Source organism: Prunus dulcis, chromosome 4, assembly GCF_902201215.1.
Source record: "Prunus dulcis chromosome 4, ALMONDv2, whole genome shotgun sequence".
NCBI classification, from domain to species: domain Eukaryota; kingdom Viridiplantae; phylum Streptophyta; class Magnoliopsida; order Rosales; family Rosaceae; genus Prunus; species Prunus dulcis.
Window position 1 is genome coordinate 5,079,021 of NC_047653.1, and position 15,740 is coordinate 5,094,760.

The window sequence follows — 15,740 nt, forward strand, 5'->3', positions numbered from 1 at the left end:
CTGTGTTTGAATGAATCCTCCTCCCTCAAATACGGAAAGGTTAGAATGATGAGTTTAGAGTGAGGAGTTTATTTGAGGGGTTCAATTCCATTATCAACAAATGTAAGGAAATCAATGAACTTAAACATTTCAAATGGTTTGATGGTGGGATTGAACCCCTCAAATAAGTTTCTCACTCTAAAATCCTCATTGTAGAAGCTACCCCCTCGAAAATCTTCTGTGTTAAAAAAAAGAAAAGAAAAGAAAAGAAAAGAAGATGTATCAAACTGGGCCTAGATGAGAATTTAATCTCAGCCCATATTGAATTGGTTAGCTGTTCTGGTATGAAATCCATTCCGATCTAACTTGGGTCGAGAATGAAGTCTGATCCAAAAAGTCCAAAATAAACCCAAATCTGGGGGGTTTAAGGATCCGATTGGAAATCGGGTCTTCCGACCCAAATCATTAGGGTTCTTCTCGCGGCCAGTTCTCAGTTCAGTTGTAATATTAACATAGGCGGTTGGGTTCTCTTCTTCTTCGATTCGCGCTCTCTTTGGGTTTAGCTATTAATCAGAATTTTGGGGCTTTAGGGTTTGCTGCTTTGTTAATGGACTTCTTCAGCGCCTTCGTCCCACGGCAATAAATCTGGTACTACTCTTCTCTCTCTCTCTCTCTCTCTCTCTCTCTCTCTCTCTCTCTCTCTCTCTCTCTCTCTCTCTCCGTGTTACTAAGGAACACGTTAACTTTTTCCCTCTCATTTTAAAATTTTGTTTACTTTTCCGACTGGTAGCAATGGCAGCAGACGTGCCAGTGAATCTCGAGGTGGTCAATTCATGTTGTGCTAAGGTAAGGGTTTCGAATTTTGATTTTCGTTTTCCTGGGAATTTATATGAATATGTGCAAGTGGTATTCGATTTCAATGTTCACCTAGTTTTATGATTTTTTATGCAGTGGAAAAAGAAGTACTCGAAGATTGAAAAGGGACGAATTGCTCTGCGGGCAGCTGTGGACCTCCTTAAGGAAGGTAATTTTTGAAGTATCTTTCAGACATTAAAAATTCAGTATTATTGGGTAAGCTGTTGAAATGATAATCATTGCTTCACCCGATTCACTTGGATTGTGGATTAGATAACAAGACCCATGTCTGAAGCTCCTTCTCGAGTGGTTGTAAATTGAGTACCTTTTTGTTTTCTGAGTACAATGTTTTTTGTTTTCTGAGTACCTTTAGGGTTATTATTAGTTTACCTATAAGACTTATGTGTTTCATGTTAAACATGAATGAGATGCAAAACAAGGCCACACAAATCCGTTGTCATGCAGTAGCATACTTACAAATGGAAAGGCCAAGATGGCCAAGAGTAAAGTAAAATTTTCATGAAATGCTTCACTGAAGCTCTCCAGTTGATATGTTATTGTAGGTTAGTGCATATTTGTTTTTTCTCTGTGGGAGTGTCTTATAACTTCTCTAAGTGACAAATCTCGTTTTCTTGCAGCATGTGAGAAAGAGCAAACTCGAGCAGATATTGAGAAAAAGGAGAAAGAGAAAGAATCTTCCATTAGGATGTCTTTGGAGAATGAAATTTCTGGGTTGAAATCTAAGATTTATTCTCTAAAGCAGGGAGGAAATGCAGATGCTCAAGATAGAAATGAAGTAAACCTTCTTAAAGCTCAAGTGTCTGACTGCGAAAAGGAAATTAATCGTCTCAAAGACCTAATTGAGAGAGAGAAGAAAAAGGCAGAGTCAGAAAGTAAGAATGCAGAAGTGGAGAAGAAAAAGGCTTGCGAAGCACGTAAAGCTGCTAAAGCTGAAAAAAGTAAGGCTGATGAAGAAAGGAAGCGCGCCAATACTGAAAAAGAGAAGGCTGATAATTATGGGCTTCAGTTGGAGGTATTGAAGAAAGAAGTGCATAAAGCAAGTTCTAATTTGGCCTCTGAAACATTGAAGCTTGTTGAGGCAAACAAAAAGCTTGAAGCAGAAAAACAGAAGGTGGTCAAGGAGAGAGAATGTGCAAATTCAGCGGTGGCGAAAGCAGAGGAGCAAAATAAGTTTGCAGAAGTGAATAGGAAGAAGAGTATAGAAGAAAAAAGTCGTGCCGATTGTTTGTCTCTGGAATTGGTAGAGAGTAGGAAAAGGATTGATGAGTTACAGAAAGAGATAAATGAACTTAGGTGTTCAAGAGAATTGCACGAGGCTCCTGGCAGCCAACCTGATAATAATAGAAAGGTAATGGATCTTCCAAATTTTGGGGAAGCGTATAAAAGGTATGAAACTGAAAAACAGAAGGCAATCAAGGAGAAAAAAAGGGCAGAGTCTGAGATGGTGAAAGCTGAAAAGCAGAAAAAGCTTGCGGAAGTGAATTGGAAGGAGGCTATGGCAGAGAAATCTCGTGCTGATCATCTGTTTACACAGTTAGACGAAGCTAAGAAAAAGATTGAGGAGTTATCCTCTAGAAAATTGATTGAGGCATCTGCTGTTGAACTTGGAAAAGATATGGGTGCTGAAAGTGCGAAAGTGAAAGATTTGAAGAAACAACTTAAGTTTGAGAAAATGAAAAAGAAGCATGCCAAAGAAGTAGTCAAGCTGGAAAGAAGTCGTAACAGCATCCTGCAACAAGAACTAGGTCGCTTGAAGTTTGAGTTCGATCAATTTTCACAGCGCCTGGGTATGCTAAATACAGCTTTCTCGCATAGTGCGGAAGGTATAGATGACCCAGAAAAGGTTCGTTTTCTGCAGTCTAATCTTTATAGCTACCATGCTTCAATTTGATTTTGTAGTTAATAACTCAGTATTGTTAGTTCTCAAGATGTTGGTGAGGAATCTATACCTGAAACATAGCATACATGTTTTAGAGTTTGCTACAGCTACTGTTGATTTATTTTCTTTTTTCAGGCGTGGTTGATGACAAATGAACCTTATTCATCTGATGGCTTTTAGTGTTGTAACCTGGTGGGTAGAGCATAAGCTTGCTCATTGTTGTACTTTAATGCTTGGAAAGTAGTACCAGAATCACACAAATAAGGTTTAGACTTAAAAATAGTTGCCTTTGGTAACTGTACCGTCTTGCCCTGCAACATTTCTTCTACCTCCAACCAGAAGTAGAAAATATAGGAAAGAAAACCCTCAGCTTCTCTATTATTTTCTTTTACATCTGTTATGTTTAGATTGAACAACTTTTAAGATAAAGGGAAAAGCATCACAATTTTACTCTCCCACCTATTATACCAGTCTAGTTATAGTTTTGTATCAATGAGTTGCATATTTCCTTGACATGTGACTTGAGGCTTTGTTTTCGGTCCAAGACTTGTGCCTGTTAGTTTTTCAAAACTTCAGTTTGGCTTCCAACTGCATAGGTTTTTATTGAACATTTATGCTGATGTCTTGTCTTTAACAGTCTCAATCTTGTCTCTCTTGGATATTTTTCATTATTTACCCCAATACCCCAATGTGATCGGTATTTTCACAAGATTGTATTCTATCACGCTTACTAAAATGGACTTGTGCAATTTGCAGATGAACATTGAAAGTGGATTTAAACGTCTGAAGCCGAACTGCCCAGTTTTGGATGCATCTCAACGCACTGCACCATTTCTTCCTTTATCTGGAGGAAACTGCATTGATTCTATTTCAGGTATTGATTCTATATTGGAGTCTCCAGTCAGAGGCTCTAACAGAAAAATGTTACAGAGTTATCCAATAAATTCCAGTACAGCATCTTTTTCTGATAGAAAGTTGGTGGGCTCACAGGATAAGGGTGCCTTTTCTCTTACTGCGTCAGAAAAATTGGTTGAAGAGAATGTTCAACCAACAATATCCAACTTGTCTGCTGAGGTTACCAAAATAAATTGCTATGAAAATGTTGCCGTGGTGGCTGAAAATAGTGTCAGAAGTCCTGTCAGAACTGATGGGGTTGGAAGAGTTAATGAGCAGAGTAGGAAGAGAAAGAGAATACTTCATGCAGTTGAATCAATTGAAAATCTATATTTTGAGGGTAAGAAGTTGCACCTGCGGGTAGAGGAGAACCTTTCTGTTTTGCACTGTTTGTTGAACAAGCAAATTGAAAAACCTTTTGAAGAAGGGAGGTATCTGCTTCCTGGTCTTCAGGGTGATTCATATGCAAAGCATGGAAGGGATTATGAGAAGGGGAAGGAAAGTACTGAAGAGAAACTAATAATGCAGAATTATGCCGATGGTAATGAGCAAAAGAAGGCCAATAAATTTGAAAATCAAGTCTGTGGATGTGCAAGCGTCTGCAGACAAGTTTCAAAAAAGGCCAATGAGCTGGTATGGATCCCTCAAGCAAGCGGAGATGGCACAGGTGATTTTGAAACCATGTCAAGTTTTTATGAAGTAACTGATGGGAACTACTTGAAACTGTTAGACTTGGACGATGCTGCTGATGAGGAATTGTATAGGATGGCAATGGAAATGCCACTGTCTCCTACACTTCCCGAGATTGAAGTTCGTGGTGTTGAAAGATCCAATGTGGAGATAAATTCAAATAACTTTTATTTTGATGATTCTGAAAATTTCAATAATTCAGTAGGGCATAAGAATGGAGACACCACTGATTCTTTTACCATAATAGGAAAGACTGGGAATGGTAATTCTATTGCAATGAGAACAGATTGTGGTGTCCAGGACTCTGGTGCTGAAGTGATGTCTAATGCTCCTAATTCAAGAAATGAGGAGGCTATGCTCCCATTTGGAAGTGAACTTGGGTATGCGGGTGACGATATCCATACGTGTTATGTTGTGTTTTCTAATATTAAAGACAGCAGCAGCATTTCTAAGATATGTTCTGCTTCCAGAACTTGTATTACACAGTGCTCTTTGGCCACTCATACAGATTGGATGGTTCGAGAAATTCTGCTTGCTCTCAAGACTGAAGAAAATCTTTTTCCCAAGTAAGTAATTCATGGTAATCAAGGATGGTACATTTTTTGTATATTTGGATTGTTGGTCTTTCCCTCTCTCTCCCTCTCTCTCCTTTTCTCCTCCTCCTAAGCAAGTTGTTCCGTCCTTGTCATTGATCTTACTTTTTTTTTTTAATTCCTGAACTTGCGAAGTTAGTTTAGATGAAAGAGGTCTAGTACTTAGTAAAATAGTGGACTTCTGGGCTAATAGATTGTTTTTTGGTGGTCTTGTTTAGGGAAAAGGTATGTGTTTTCTTCTCAGTGTTGCTGCTTAACTTCTCCACTGCTGCTTTGAGTAAATTTGGGAGCTTGAAGTGGACGTCCAACCTCTGTTTGGATGCTTTTGGCCGACACATGGGCTCAGGTCTGTATTTGTTGCTACATCATGTTATGTTATAATCTAGAATGTCATTATTGGTTTCCTCTTTGATTTTGTTCATTAAACTTATGGTTTCTTTCCTTTTTTTCAGTGATGTCTGATGGGGATGGAAGAAGCATATTTGCAGAACTTGGTTGTTTGGATGAATCACTTAGTCTCATTGAGGATTTCTTAATAAATGGAAGAGTTCTGGTGTGCAAGGATGCACCTTCCGAGGCCCGAGTAGAGTGTCACTCTATGGTGAACATCCTATGTGATGGCATTCATATATCCTCTCGACCAGCATCAGCAGATGAGTTGGTGGCAGGGAGCATTGTATTAGCATCAATATGTGCAGCATTTGACCATATTGGTTTTATAAGTGAAATGTCGTACAGCATTTTGCAGATTAGTAGATCTAATCATTCATTAGTTCTGACTATTCTGCATGCTTTTGCTTATATTGGGGGAGAGAAGTTTTTTAACTTTTGCAATTTCGATTTAGTTACTGTCATGAGATCTATAGTTACATATATTGAGAGAGCAAGCATATCAGATTCTTCTGGCTCTTGTATTCCATCTGCAAGCAATTCTCGAACAGTGTTCTGTACATGTGTGAAATGCCCATTTTCTGAGGATGCAGTTTCTGTAGATACTGCCACATCATTTCTTTTAGAAAGGCTCCAAATTGGTGCTTTGTCAGGAGCTACATATCAAGATGCGATGGAATCAGGCAGTTCGAATTCAAATTCCTGTATCCTGTTCAACAAGTATAAAGCTGAACAAATTGCAAATCCTCATAATTGTGGACTTGGTGTGCACGGTGATTTGTCCTGTTGTTTAAATAAGTTTGCAGTGTCTAGTATTCAATCAGACTCTTCTACCAATTTCACTCTCTGCGATCTCAGTGATCTCCTATCCTTGGTGGAGTTGGTTGCAATCAACATGGTTAGTGTTTATACCTTCTGGAGTTTATCATGGATATTATTTCCTTAATTTCCTACTCTCTTGTGTACGACTTAGAGATTGATCACTCATAGCTGCTCTAGTTGTTACCCTTGTTACACCCTTTTGAGTTCATTGTTGATACTTGAGACTGTTTCCTTAATATCCTACACTGTTGTACTAATGACTTAGAGATTGATCGCATGTAGCTGCATTACTATTTGGATTTAATTGTTCTATGCCAAAAAAAAGAGAGGAGGGTATTATCATCCTCTCAAATGTCTTTGTTTGTCTTGTGCTGATCATTAGCTATATTACCATATGCATTGGCGTAGTATTAGAGTGATACAAGTAGATGGAACAAAATCTGTTGTTAATGCTTATGATATGTTTGTATGTTGCAAAGTTTCAAATTTTCTCTGAAATGATCGAATGTATACAAGTTATTGACTGTTTTGGTTGAAGTTCATTCCAAACATAGCATTTCTTACAATATTTCAAAGTTGACTTAAAATATGTTAGCAGTTTAGACATTTCCCATTTTGTTATTGTCTTTTCATCTGGAGAAAGTATTGGTTCAGATGGTTCTTAGATACTAATACCTGAATTTTTCTGCTTGTTTTCCTCTTTAAATGCAGAGCTGGGAATGGACAAGTGCTAAGATTGTTCCTCGGCTGTTGAAAGTGTTGGAATCATGCATGACTGAGAGTGTGATTGCTGGAATTGTTGTTCTCCTTGGCCAGCTTGGGAGGTATGTTCTCGACTAATTTGCCTTGCATCATATCATGAAATTGTATGTTTTTGATTTGTTACTAATCAACTGTTATTTATACCATGGGAAGATGTTAATTCTATAATTTTGGAACGAAGCTCCTTTACTTCATTCATCCAATCCAATCTTACATTAGGCCAAATATCGTACCAGTGCCACTACTTTTAAGTTCTAATTTAACACTGTTATTTATTTTCAGGCTTGGAGTTGATGCCCTTGGATATGAAGATAAAGGCTTGGAAATCTTGAGGTGTCAATTGTCTGCATTTTTATGCCGGGACTCTGCAATTAGTGTCGGTCTGCCCACTCAAATTGCCACCGTTACAGCATTGCTGGGCCTTATGCCTTCTGATTTCGAAACAATTATTCAGGGAAATGTGGAGCCTGCAGCCATTGCAAGTCAGTCTGATCCAGCTCAGTCTATAAGGAAGTGGTTTTCTTTGCTGCCAAAGAAGCAACAGGACTTGTCGTTTGGCTTTCTACAAACAGCTGGTATATTTGAAACAACTGGGCGTGTTTAAACTGCAACGGTACTCCGACGTTTAGTGGAAATGTTGACGCAATTTTTGTATGGATCATCCCAAGATTTTCTTTTTCTTTTTGGGGGGTTGAAATTAATTCAGAGCAGGAGATTTTGGTCAATTCCACCATTTGAATAGGGTGCTACCTTGAAGAAATTGAGGATTTCTGTCTGAGACGGCCGACGGGAATCCATTTTTCTTATTTTCGCCGAAGAGCTTGTAAATTTCTGAGCCAGCTTTTGCGATAATTTGTAAATTTTGTTATGAAATCATTTCTTCAGGTCAGTAAATTGTTGCGTTTTGACCCTTCTTGCAGAGATTTTGCACCAAATATTGTTTTATTCTCTGTTGTGTTGGACGGAGGAATAAACAGTGAGTCCAGCGAGGTTTATTCTTCAATTTATAATGATGGCTGACATTTGGTTAAGCAGAAACGAAAGTAGGCCATTTCACCAAAAATGAAGGCAATTGAAGATTAAACCAGCAAAAACACCACAAAACCTATAAAACAACAATTAACTTATTCTGTTTTCGTGTCCAAAAGAACAGGAACAAGAAAAGAAAAAAAAGAAAAAAAAAAGGAACAAAATCTCTTTGTTTGGGTTTTGTTTCACTGAGAATTGAATGGAACAAAGCGTGCGTCACACCACCCAACGGTGACCACTTGTAGTCTCTCACTCAAGCGGTCTGGGACACTTCTTCCACAACCCTCTGCGTGTCTCTCTCTGTCTTGCCATTTACGTTGACACGTTGACACAACAAAATAACAGTCTCTGTGTGTGTGTGTGTGTGTACAATAAGTACACAAAACATAAGCAAGTGCGTTTTGAGTAAATGTGTCACCTGCTCTCAAGTAAAGTGGTGATCCAACAGAAATGAAGGCAAGCAAATCCCAATTAGTTTTCAATAACTTTTTCTGTATTTGATTCATGGCTACATATGACAGGATGAGAGAGAACAGTTTAGTTGTACAATTGAATGGTAGTTTGCATATTTTTTGTTGGCTTCTCATGTCCAAATATTAGCTAGATTTTTTCAAGTCTGAAAGCTTTCCTTCAAAACTTTTCAGTGCATTCATCTTGATTTTGCAGAGGAGGAATCCAAGCTTAAAATTTGATGAAGAATCCCACGAAGTGAAGGTACAGAATCTTCCTCCAGCATCTTAACTGTGTACGAACCCTATCAATGTAATATTTACAATATGATGTCTTGCTGCAGAATACAAGACTTTCTCCAACAGATATATTATTAAACAAGATGAACGTATGTTCCTTAGTTGTAAGGTAAAGTTGCTTCTCCATTTAATGGGTATATATATGGAAATATCCAAAATTATGTCATATTTTGCTTTAGGAGAAAGCAGGACATGGGTTGTGTAGGGAAGATGCAGAAGATGATGACGATAAGGAGCTTCCAAGTCGAAAAGTCAGCCATGGATTCCATTTGGTCAGGGGAAAAATGGACCATGGAATGGAAGATTATATTGTGACAGAAAATCGGAAAGTGAATGGATATGACTTGGGTTTATATGCAATTTTTGATGGACATTCAGGTCGTGAAGTTGCAGAATACTTGCAATCCCATCTGTTTGATAACATATTAAATGAGGTATGAACATTTTCTAAGTGCTGCCAATTTTTTATTTTTATTTTTTAAACAATATTTATGCTCATCATCTCCATTACATTTTTAACTGGGAATTTGCTTGTTTTCAAAATGCAATGAATAGCCTGATTTTTGGACAAACCCAAAACAAGCAGTCAGGAGAGCTTATAAAGCTACAAATGATGAGATTTTGGAAAAGGTAGTTGGTTCAAGAGGAGGATCGACAGCTGTTACAACAATACTAATCAATGGAGAGAAACTGATTGTAGCGAATGTCGGGGATTCTCGGGCAGTTTTATGCAGAGATGGTGTAGCAAAACAGATAACTGTGGATCACAACCCGGCGACAGAGAAGGAGAAGGATCTTGTTGAAAGCAGAGGTGGTTTTGTATTGAAAAGGCCAGGTACTTGTTCAGCATTTTCTTACACTTGGAAACTATTGGCTTGTACAACCTATGGTTAAAAAATTGAGTATAGGCCGTCGGGAAATTTTAATATGTTTTTCTACTTAAAGAACTTATATGGAATTTATTGTGGAGAAAAACCCATATCATTGAACTTAAATGCTTAACATGATCTCAACAGATACTTTCTTTGTTCTGTTATATTATTATCTGGTGTTTACATCTTATGATGAATTTAGGAACTGTTCCGCGTGTGGATGGCCAACTAGCTATGACAAGGGCATTTGGGGATGGAAAACTGAAGGATCACGTAACTTCAGAACCAGATATAAAAGTTAAGAAGATCGACGATGAAACAGATTTCATCATTTTGGCAAGTGATGGCTTGTGGAAGGTCAGCTTACGCTTTTGTTTCTTAAAGATTTTAGCATAACGTGATTCAATAATGATAATGTATTTTCATATTTAGTCCTTCCAAAAGCTTGAAAGTTTTATCTGTACAGGTAATGTCAAACCAAGAGGCTTACGATTGCATTGGAGAATTAGATGATGCTCAAGAAGCAGCTGAGGAGTTGATTGAAGAAGCATTATCTAGGGAAAGCTATGATGATGTCTCCTGCATAGTTGTTGTCTTTCACTAAGCATATGTCCTGCTTTTCTGCAGCAGGATTTGAAAAGTCTAAAGTTTATTTTATAACGAGTAATTTTCAATTTTCTTCTTAGTGTTCCATTGCAAAATTTAAGAGTAATTTTACAGGCATGGTTAGAGTGGTAATTCCTATATTTACATGTTATGAAGTTACACAGTTGGCACTATCATTTTTTTCTGTCATGGAGATGGAGGGTGACGGCAAAATGTCGATAGTCATATGTAGCATGAAAGCAAATACCAGCTGATTCTTACAAGGCGAATGTTAACGTTTCTTGTGAATAAATTATGTCACACGCTGGCTATATGATAAGCTGAAAGCTACATTATCCTTCAAATAAAAAAGCCGAAAACTATGATGAGAGGTTTTGCTTGCTGAAGTTGTTAGGCTTGCTAGCTGCATATAAAAAAGCTCTTAATGTACAAACAAATCAAAACAGACAGAAGTCTGGGTCTAAACTTCTGTAATTCTAAACAAAGCAGGAAGAGGTGGAATACTTTGTTCATTTCTGAAGAAGTCGTCTGGATCAACCTTGCTCTTCACTTGTGCCAGCCTCTTGAAGTTACCCTTGAAGTACTTTGTGCCCCAAGCACTTGCTTCCAAGTAGCTTGTGTTGTCTTGCTTGTTGCTCCCCAAATCAAGATCCTTATAGTTGATATAGGCACCTCTGGGAGATTTAGAAACATAAGGGCTCATGAACCTATAAAGCATTCTTATCCAGTGTATATGCTTGTTGGTTTCCTCAACACTATTTACATCCCACTTCACTATGTATTGTATGTTGAACAAATTACCCTTTCTGTGGGGAAATGGAATTTCAAATTCTGATATCTCATTCATCCTTCCACCATAAGGATCCATTATCACGAATACTGTTTGATCTTGCTGAAACCTCTCCCAAATCCCTTTTAGAGCAACCTCTGGTATAGGTTGCTTGACATAGTCAGATTTAGCCTTGAAATTGCTCTTCCAGAGGGGGTCCCTAGACAGCAGGACCTCTGGGGACTGGTCTTCTTGGAACCCGGCAAAATACTGAACAGATTGGATCCAACTCATTTCAATGCAGTCTTTTGCCTGCAATCCCAGCTCTGGAAAGCTCTGATCCATCAATGGCACTAGTCTGTCAATTCCTCCTAGAAACAATGAGTTGAAAGATACTTGGACTTTTTTCTCCCTCCCACTCCCCACATTTTCAATGATGATCCTGATGAAAAGATCTTCATGAAACTTGTCTGCAATGTATTGCCACCTGTGAACAAGTTTGCTTGCACCTTGTGCTAATGTTTTGTGAACTGTGAAACCAGTCACAATTTTTGGAACCCGAACCAATTTGATTTTCCAAGAAAGTATGATCCCAAAACTTGATCCTCCACCTCCTCTAATGGCCCAAAACAGATCCTCACCCATTGTTCTTCTGTCTAGGATTCTTCCATTGACGTCAATTAGGCAAGCATCTATGACATTGTCAGCTGCTAGGCCATGCTTCCTCATCAAGGTACCAAACCCACCTCCACTGAAGTGCCCACCAATTCCAACAGTAGGACATAACCCTGCTGGAAATCCAAGGCTTCCACTTTTCATGGCAATGCTATAGTAAAGCTCACCAAGTGTAGCTCCTGACTGAACCCAAGCTGTTTGATCTGCAGCATTGACCTTAACAGACCGAAGATTGATGAGGTCAATGATGACAAATGGGGTTTTGCAGAGGTAAGACAGGCCTTCATAGTCATGGCCTCCACTTCTAACCCTGACTTGTAAGCCAAGTTTTCTGCTGCAAAGAACAGCTGCTTGGATTTCAGACTCCTTGAGAGGTGTAACAATGAGGAGAGGCTTTGATGTGGAGTTTAACCATCTGGGATTTTGTTGGGAAGATTGCAAGATTGATGAATACAAAGAGGAATTTGAGGTGTAAATGGTTTGATCAGAAGTTCTAGTGTAGTTACTGGATTGAACTGTCATGCACTGGCTGAAAATTTGACCACTGGTTGAACTAGAAGTTGGCAGTGAAACTGAGACCAAAAACAAAGAAGCTAAAAGTGCAACTAACTCCATCTCTATGAGGAGCTGAAGCTTATAGATTTGCTTTTATAAAGTCTTTTAACCTGTATGGCTATATATATATATATATATATATATATATATATTCTTTTTTATTGGTGGGGTGAGATTTTTGCTTTTAACTTGTAGATATTCTGAATTCGGCTTGTTTTTACTTCTGCTCATCTGCATATATAGAAACAAAAATAAAAAAATAAAGTGATAATTCCAATGGAGTGGATCAAGCATCTACCATATTAAAACCAATTTGTCCTTTTTCACTTCAATCGACAATTGGCAAACTGAAGTTAAAAGTCTTGCTGTTTTCTTGTTTCAGATGTAACCCACAATGTGTCATGACCCCCAATCTCCTAACCTTTTGTTTAATAGATAGATAGAGGGTTAATTAAATTCATTCTTATAATTAATGGGTATGAAGTTCCACTTGGTGCAATTTGAAGAAAACATATGGCCATTGCTTGTGGAACTTCCATTGGCTCTATCTGTTTCCTTGTAGCATTCTAGGTTCAACATGTGTTGAATAGGCCATATCTACTGACAAATTCAAATGTGATGTTGGAGTTGATCTGCATGCCACATCAGTTAAGAGGACCTGGTTCTTCTTTAATCACACACTTAAAACAAGCATTTGGAACATCATATGTATGTTACGTTATTAGTTCACTTTCACAATGTGTTTACGTCACTTTACACTTAAATTCGAATATTATCCGTCTTTTTACATTTAAATTCGATTTTATGTTTCAATAGAATTCATGATTGAAACGTTCTTGTTTTTATAAATCTTTATCCGAAGAGAAGAAGAATAAAGAATAACACTAGGGCACACTGTTCAACAGGAAAAAAGAGCATTGAAGAAGGAGCATGTCAAGTCCTCCATCGCAAAGTCGAATGAAATAGGAGAGGGAGAGTTGCACATAAAAGAGGAGGTGCAGTATCTTTCTTATCAGTATAATATTTGATATGTGGGCCACGGCCCACTTGATATTATATTTTTAGATGGGGAGGCCCACAGTACTGCGTTACTGCATGGCCTTGGCACACCCCAACCAAAACTAGTTAAATTTTTTAGCCTGTTCTAATGCCATCTCTAGTAATGAGGGCTAAATTAGCCCAGTCCCCTATAAAATAGCTTTTTAAAATATGTTAAAAAAATATAAAATAATATAGGGTTAAATTATTGAGTTAATTACTGTTTAGTATTATGTGATTACACTTTTATGATAAGGAAGGTGAGGTTTTTTTTTTTAAAAATACAATTTTTTATATAATGGTTTTTCCATTTTTAAAATACTCTTGAAAACGGAAAAACTGAGATACCCATTTTAAAATGGATGGAAAATTAGATAGTGTTAAAGTCAAATAACAAATCATGAATTTTAAAAATTAAAAAATTAAGGTGATATTTCTCTTAAATTTGAAACGGATGTATAAATTTAAGTGACATTTCTACAAAAATCTCTTGTTTGAAATTCAGCAGTAGATTCTTATTTCAATACTATTTTGTTTCTTAGAATAATTTTGTATTTCGGAATTTGAGATTTAAGTTGACTCTGTGTCAATAGTCATATGTAACATGAAAGCAAATACCAGCTGATTCTTACAAGGCAAATGTTAACGTTTTCTTGTGACTAGATTATGTCACATGCTGGCTATATGATAAGCTGAAAGCTAAGTTATCCTTCAAATTTAAAAAGCCGAAAACTATGATGAGAGGCTTTCTTTGCTGAAGTTGTTATAAAAAAGCACTTAACGTACATATAAAGCAAAACAGACAGAAGTCTTGGTCTAAACGTCTGTAATTCTAATCGAAGCAGGAAGAGGTGGAATGCTTTGTTCATTTCTGAAGAAGTTGTCTGGATCAACCTTGCTCTTCACTTGTGCCAGCCTCTTGAAATTACCCTTGAAGTACTTTCTGCCCCAAGCACTTGCTTCCAAGTAGCTTGTGTTGTCTTGCTTGTTGCTTCCCAAATCAAGATCCTTATAGTTGATATAGGCACCCCTTGGAGATCCAGAAACCTATAAAGCATTCTTATCCAGTGTATATGCTTGTTGGTTTCCTCAACACTATTTACATCCCACTTCACTATGTATTGTATGTTGTACAAATTACCCTTTCTGTGGGGAAATGGAATTTCAAATTCTGAAATCTCATTCATCTTTCCACCAAAAGGATCCATTGTCATGAACACAGTTTGATCTTGCTGAAACCTCTTCCAAATCCCTTTTAGACCAACCTCTGGTATAGGTTGCTTCACATAGTCCGATTTAGACTTGAAGTTGATCTTCCGGAGGGGGTACAGCAGGACCTCTGGGGACTGGTCTTTTTGGAAGCCAGCAAAATACTGGACAGATTGGATCCAACTCATTTCAATGCAGTCTTTTGCCTGCAATCCCAGCTCTGGAAAGCTCTGATCCATCAATGGCATTAGTCTGTCAATTCCTCCTAGAAACAGTGAGCTGAAAGATACTTGGACTTTTTTATCCTTCCCACTCCCCATATTTTCAATGACGATCCTGAGCAAAAGATCTTCATGAAACTTGTCTGCAACGTATTGCCACCTGTGAACAAGCTTGCTTGCACCTTCTGCCAATGTTTTATGAACTGTAAAAACAGTCACAATTTTTGGAACCCGAACCAATTTGATTTTCCATGAAAGTATGATCCCAAAGCTTGATCCCCCACCTCCTCTAATGGCCCAAAACAGATCCTCACCCATTGTTCTGCTGTCTAGGATTCTTCCATTGACATCAATTAGGCGAGCATCTATGACATTGTCAGCTGCTAGGCCATGCTTCCTCATCAAGGTACCAAGCCCACCTCCACTGAAATGCCCACCAATCCCAACAGTAGGACAAAACCCTGCTGGAAATCCAAGGACATCACTTTTCTTGGCAATGCTATAATAAAGCTCACCAAGTGTAGCTCCTGACTGAACCCAAGCTGTTTGATCTGCAACATTTACCTCAACAGAACGCAGATTGATGAGGTCAATGAGGACAAATGGGGTTTTGCAGAGGTAAGACAGGCCTTCAAAGTCATGGCCTCCACTTCTAACCCTGACTTGTAAGCCAAGTTTTCTGCTGCAAAGAACAGCTGCTTGGATTTCAGATTCCTTGAGAGGTGTAACAATAAGAAGAGGCTTTGATGTGGAGTTTAACCATCTGGGATTTTGTTGGGAAGATTGCAAGATTGTTGTATACAAAGAGGAATTTGAGGTGTGAATTGTTTGATCAGAAATTCTTGTGTAGGAACTGGATTGAGCTGTCATGCACTGACTGAAAATTTCACCACAGATTGAACTAGAAATTGGCAGTGAAACTGAGACCAAAAACAAAGAAGCTATTAGTGAAATTAACGCCATCTCTATGAGGAGTTCAGGCTTCTAGATTAGATGAGCTTGAGTTTGAGTTTGAGTTTGGCTGCATATATTAAACATCATATTCCACTTGAGTCTTGCATGGTTGCAATATGACAAGACCTGAGTGCAATGTGTAATGTGTACAGAGCTGAGTCTTGCATGGTTGCAATGT

At 38.0% G+C, this 15,740-nt stretch overlaps 3 protein-coding genes and 1 pseudogene across 5 annotated transcripts; 2 read left to right on the forward strand and 2 right to left on the reverse strand.

Moving 5' to 3' along the window:
- The first annotated feature begins 491 nt into the window (after window positions 1-491).
- Window positions 492-7,804, forward strand: LOC117624768. Of its 3 annotated transcripts, XM_034356210.1 has the most exons (10): window positions 492-627; window positions 770-825; window positions 931-1,003; window positions 1,473-2,698; window positions 3,491-4,698; window positions 4,789-4,884; window positions 5,130-5,257; window positions 5,364-6,199; window positions 6,835-6,947; window positions 7,168-7,804. In XM_034356210.1, exons 2-10 carry the CDS (start codon window positions 772-774, stop codon window positions 7,487-7,489), a joined length of 4,056 nt encoding a protein of 1,351 aa, XP_034212101.1. In that variant the 5' UTR covers window positions 492-627; window positions 770-771; the 3' UTR covers window positions 7,490-7,804. The 3 variants fall into 3 exon arrangements, with proteins under 3 accessions (XP_034212101.1, XP_034212099.1, XP_034212100.1); XM_034356208.1 differs by having other exon boundaries at window positions 3,491-4,884; XM_034356209.1 differs by having other exon boundaries at window positions 492-626; window positions 761-825; window positions 3,491-4,884.
- A 769-nt stretch (window positions 7,805-8,573) lies between these two features.
- LOC117626120 (probable protein phosphatase 2C 28) lies at window positions 8,574-10,139 on the forward strand. The gene is made up of 6 exons (XM_034357769.1): window positions 8,574-8,628; window positions 8,708-8,752; window positions 8,843-9,097; window positions 9,219-9,498; window positions 9,738-9,892; window positions 10,002-10,139. The coding sequence occupies exons 2-6, from the start codon at window positions 8,747-8,749 to the stop codon at window positions 10,137-10,139; spliced, it is 834 nt and encodes a 277-aa protein (XP_034213660.1). The 5' UTR covers window positions 8,574-8,628; window positions 8,708-8,746.
- A 462-nt stretch (window positions 10,140-10,601) lies between these two features.
- Window positions 10,602-12,200, reverse strand: LOC117626114 (berberine bridge enzyme-like 22). Its single transcript, XM_034357765.1, has one exon. It carries the CDS (start codon window positions 12,198-12,200, stop codon window positions 10,602-10,604), a length of 1,599 nt encoding a protein of 532 aa, XP_034213656.1.
- A 1,794-nt stretch (window positions 12,201-13,994) lies between these two features.
- LOC117626141 lies at window positions 13,995-15,571 on the reverse strand (annotated as a pseudogene).
- Window positions 15,572-15,740: the final 169 nt, after the last annotated feature.

Bases quoted from the DNA above. Each gene is read 5' to 3' on its own strand.
- LOC117626114 (XM_034357765.1), bottom strand. From the start codon at position 12,200: ATGGAGTTAGTTGCACTTTTAGCTTCTTTGTTTTTGGTCTCAGTTTCA.
- LOC117626120 (XM_034357769.1), top strand. The intron at 9,098-9,218 runs GTATGAACATTT...TGCAATGAATAG, and splicing joins TTGATAACATATTAAATGAG to CCTGATTTTTGGACAAACCC. The intron at 9,893-10,001 runs GTCAGCTTACGC...TTATCTGTACAG, and splicing joins CAAGTGATGGCTTGTGGAAG to GTAATGTCAAACCAAGAGGC.
- LOC117624768 (XM_034356208.1), top strand. From the start codon at position 772: ATGGCAGCAGACGTGCCAGTGAATCTCGAGGTGGTCAATTCATGTTGT. The intron at 826-930 runs GTAAGGGTTTCG...TTTTTTATGCAG, and splicing joins TCAATTCATGTTGTGCTAAG to TGGAAAAAGAAGTACTCGAA. The intron at 6,948-7,167 runs GTATGTTCTCGA...ATTTATTTTCAG, and splicing joins CTCCTTGGCCAGCTTGGGAG to GCTTGGAGTTGATGCCCTTG.